A 4049-nucleotide genomic window follows, 5' to 3' on the forward strand; every position below is an offset into this window, starting at 1 on the left:
AGGTGGAGGCCAGTTCTATGGTGTTCCTCATTCGTGTCGGGGTCGTAGTCCTCCTCCCGGCGGGAAGGTATGACCACTTCTGCTGGGGCTCGTGCTTCGAACCCGTAGGCCAAGGAGAAAGGTGTCTCCCCGGTGGCCCTCCGAGGGGTGGTGCGGTAGGCCCACAAAATGGCGTCGAGCTCCTCTACCCACGCCCCCCCTGCGGATTCCAATTTCTTTTTCAGGCCGCCCACTATGGTGCGGTTGGCATTCTCCACCTGCCCATTTGCTTGGGGTTAGCACACGGCCACCCGGCTGTGAATAATGTATCATTTTGCACAGAACCCCTTGAACTCTTGCCCCTCGAATTGGCGTCCGTTGTCGGTGATGAGTTGCATCGGGACCCTAAAACGGCACAAAATGTTTTTGTACACAAAGTGCTTGCAACGGGCGCTTGTTATGGTTGCCAGTGGTTCCGCCTCCACCCACTTGGTAAAGTAGTCCACTGCAACTATGAGGTACTTCCTTTTTCCCGACCCCATAGGTAGAGCTCCCACTAGGTCCACTCCCCACCTAGAGAAGGGGATGACCGAGCTGATGGGGGTGTAGCTCGTGGCGGATCGGCCGGGGGTGACCTGGAAGTGCTGGCAGGTCTCGCAACTCTGGGTGTAGTCGGCGCACTCCTTGGCCATTTTGGGCCAAAAGTACCCTTGTAAGATAGCCCTCCGGGACATGGCGAAGGCCCCTTGGTGGGCGGAGCAGGTTCCCTCGTGGATTTCCTCCATGACCGCCCTGGCCTCGTCTAGGTACAGGCAGCGCAGCAAGGCGCCATTGTAGGACCTCTTGTAAAGTGTGTCCCCTATGATCACGTACGTAGGGGCTCGTCGTTTCACCAGCTTGGCGTCGACCTCGTCGGGAGGTAGCGCACCTGTTTTCTTGTACTCCTTGAGATGGTCTAACCAGCAGGGAGGTCGGGCTTGCACAGGTAGGACCGGGTAAGCGTCCAGGCTCGACCTCTTGAAATCTTCGATCCGCGCTATTTTTGAGATATGTTCCGGGGCCCCTTGGGCGAGCTTGGATAACATGTCAGCGTCTGTGTTCTGGTCCCGAGGCACCTGTAGGACCTCGTAATTGATCAGCTGCCCCAGTAGTTGGAGCACCACGTCCCGGTACCTTCTCATTCTTTCATCACTTGCCTCGAATTCACCTGTGACCTGTCCCACGACGAGCCTGGAGTCACACCGGATTTTGAGCTTTTCCACCCTCATATTTAGCGCGAGGCGGAGCCCCCCTTGGAGCGCCTCATACTCGGTTTCGTTGTTGGATAACTTGAACGCGAAGCGGAGGGCGTAGTAGGCCCGGAACCCCTCCGGGGTTATGAGTACGACTCCACCCCCGCAGCTTTTGGCGCTGGAGGACCCGTCCGTTGAGAGGGTCCAGCACTCCTCGTCTTCATCCCAGACCCGCTCCGTGGCCTCCCGGGCGATACACTCGACTATGAAGTCAGCCAGTGCCTGTCCCTTGATGGCGGGTCTGGGTTTGAATTGGATGTCGAACTGGCTCAGCCGCATGGCCCACCTGACCAACCTGCTGGCCGACCCCGAGGCCCTCAGCACCGCGTCTAGTGACTGGTTTGTGAGGACCTGTACGGGGTGGGCCTGGAAGTAGTGGTTCAGCTTCTTTGTCGTCGCATCTACCGCAAAGATGGCCTTCTCCACGGGTGTGTACCTGATCTCCGCCCCCCGTAGAGCTCGGCTCGTGTAGTATACGGGCCGCTGGACCCCCTCGTCGTCCCGGACCAGCACGGAGCTGACCGCGGTCTGCGAGATGCCCAGGTATAGGTACAGGACCTCCCCCTTAACGGGTTTGGCCAGGGGGGGGGGGGGGGGGGGGGGAGTGACATCAGGTACGTCTTGAGGTCCTCGAACGCCCTCTGGCACTCTTCGGACCACTCGAAGCCCTTCGTCTTTTTGAGGACTCCAAAGAACGGCAACGATTTCTCGGCCGACCTCGAAAGGAAACAACCCAGGGCTGCCAACCGCCCGTTGAGGCGCTGGACCTCCCGGAGGGATCTCGGAGGTTCCATGTCCAGGATGGACTTGACCTTGTCGGGGTTGGGTTCAATGCCCCTCTTCGAGACCATGTACCCCAAAAATTTCCCCCCGTGTACCCCGAAGGTACACTTCTTGGGGTTCAACCGTAAATTGAAGCGTTGCATAATCGAAAATACCTCGGTAAGGTCGTCTGTGTGGAGGTCGGCGTCGGTGCTCTTGACGATCATGTCATCGACGTAGGCCTGGAGGTTGCGGCCGAGGACCTGCTTGAACACTTTGGCCACCATTCGGGTGTAGGTAGCACCTGAATTTTTCAGTCCGAAAGCCATGACCTTGTAGCAATAGACCCCCTCTGGCGTGGTGAAGGCTGTTTTCTCCTCGTCGGCCTCTTCCATGAAAATTTGGTGGTACCCCCTGAACGCATCTAGGAAGCTCATAAGGGCACAACCCGCCATCTCGTCCACCAGCTGGTAAATGTTGGGGAGGGGGAAGGGGTCCATAGGGCAGGCCTTGTTGAGGTCGGTGTAGTCCATGCACATCCTCCAGGTGGGTGGCTTTGGGGCGAGGACTACGTTGGCTAGCCACGTGGGGTATATGACCTCCCTGACATGGTCGATCTCTAGCAGGGTGTCGACCTCCTTTTTGACGAACACCCTCCTCTCGGCGGAGAGATACCTTTTGCGCTGCTGGACTGGTTTGACCGTGGGGTCGACAGCCAGCTTGTGCGTGATCAAGTCTCGGTTCAGGCCCGGCATATCCTCGGGGCCCCATGCGAAGACCTCCTTGTACCTCCTGATGGTGTCGATAATTCGTGCCCGTAGGTCGGCCGGGAGGCCGACCCCTACCTTCACGACCCGGTCGGGTCGGCTGAGGTCGAGGATGACCTCCTCTGTCTAGACCACGGGCTCGGCCCGAGGTCGACCTACTTGGCAATGGTATGGACCTGGAGGTCCTTCTGACCAATTTGGCGGCACGCCCTCAAGTAGCAGCTGCGGCTCACCTTTTGGTCCCCCCGGGCGACCCCAACCCCAGTTGGTGTCGGGAACTTGAGGCACAGGTGCTCCATAGAAATCACGCATCTGAGGTCCTCTAGGTCGGCAATTTGCTTCTTCCGCTGTATGCTGGTGGCGAAATAGGATAGGAACTGCTGGGTGAGGTCCGCGAAGGTGGAGATGGTTCCCGCCGGGAGGGATCCGAACCAATCATGCGACTGCCCGTCCAGGGTGGCGAAGAACCCCCTACACAGGATGGCGTCTGTTGCCTCGGTGATCATCATGGCGGCTCTGTACCTGGTCAGGTGTGCCCGCGGGTCCGTGGTCCCCGAGTATGCTTTAATGGTGGGAAAGCGAAAATCTCGAGGTAGGGGTTCCGCCATGATGGTGTCTGCGAATGGGGAGGCCAATACGTCCTGGGGCTCTGGAGACCCGTCCCTCTCATCGATCTTCTTCTAGAGCTCGTCCATCATTCTCTGCAGCTGCTCGACCTCTGCCCGATGGGAGCTTGGAGCTCTACCCTTCGTTTCACCTGATCGTTCAACCCAGGAGGCCTGCTCACGTCGCGGGTGGGGTCGGGGGACCCGACCTGCTGACCCGCGCGAGGCTGCCTCGTGTCGCGGCTGGGCGCGGGGCCCATGGCTCGGCGACCTCCGAGTGACCGATCCCTGTCGCGGCGGCCGGCGGGAGCATGACTCCGCCGCCGGTGGCCCGTTGGCTGGCCTCGGACCCAACCTATCCCGGGCTGTCACGCGGTCGCCCAACCTCTCCAGGGCGGGCCTGGTTTGGGTTGGTGCCCTTCCATCGTCGTCACACTGGCGGTCTCGGCGGGAGTCCCCTCCTCCCCGCCTCTCCGATGGTCGAGGCGAGTTGACCTCCCCCTGGGTGACAGGTGCCTGGGGCGGTCGGGTGCTTGGGCCGCTGCGCCCCCGGGTGGGAGGTGGTGGAGGCGACGCCGGCGCCCCTCCGATGGCGCCTAGGGCGGCTTGTTCCTCTGCCCGGAGGCCCGCCGCGACGCGCGCCA

At 60.6% G+C, this 4049-nt stretch overlaps 1 protein-coding gene across 1 annotated transcript; it reads right to left on the reverse strand.

Annotated features, from left to right (window-relative positions):
* Nucleotides 1-308: 308 nt before the first annotated feature.
* LOC109147818 lies at nt 309-2788 on the reverse strand. Its single transcript, XM_019295475.1, has 2 exons — nt 1890-2788; nt 309-1788 (listed from the first exon to the last, which is right to left on the reverse strand). Exons 1-2 carry the CDS (start codon nt 2786-2788, stop codon nt 309-311), a joined length of 2379 nt encoding a protein of 792 aa, XP_019151020.1.
* Between the last annotated feature and the right edge of the window lie 1261 nt (nt 2789-4049).

The sequence above is a fragment of the Ipomoea nil genome, unplaced genomic scaffold (genome assembly GCF_001879475.1).
Source record: "Ipomoea nil cultivar Tokyo-kokei standard unplaced genomic scaffold, Asagao_1.1 scaffold2036, whole genome shotgun sequence".
NCBI lineage: Eukaryota > Viridiplantae > Streptophyta > Magnoliopsida > Solanales > Convolvulaceae > Ipomoea > Ipomoea nil.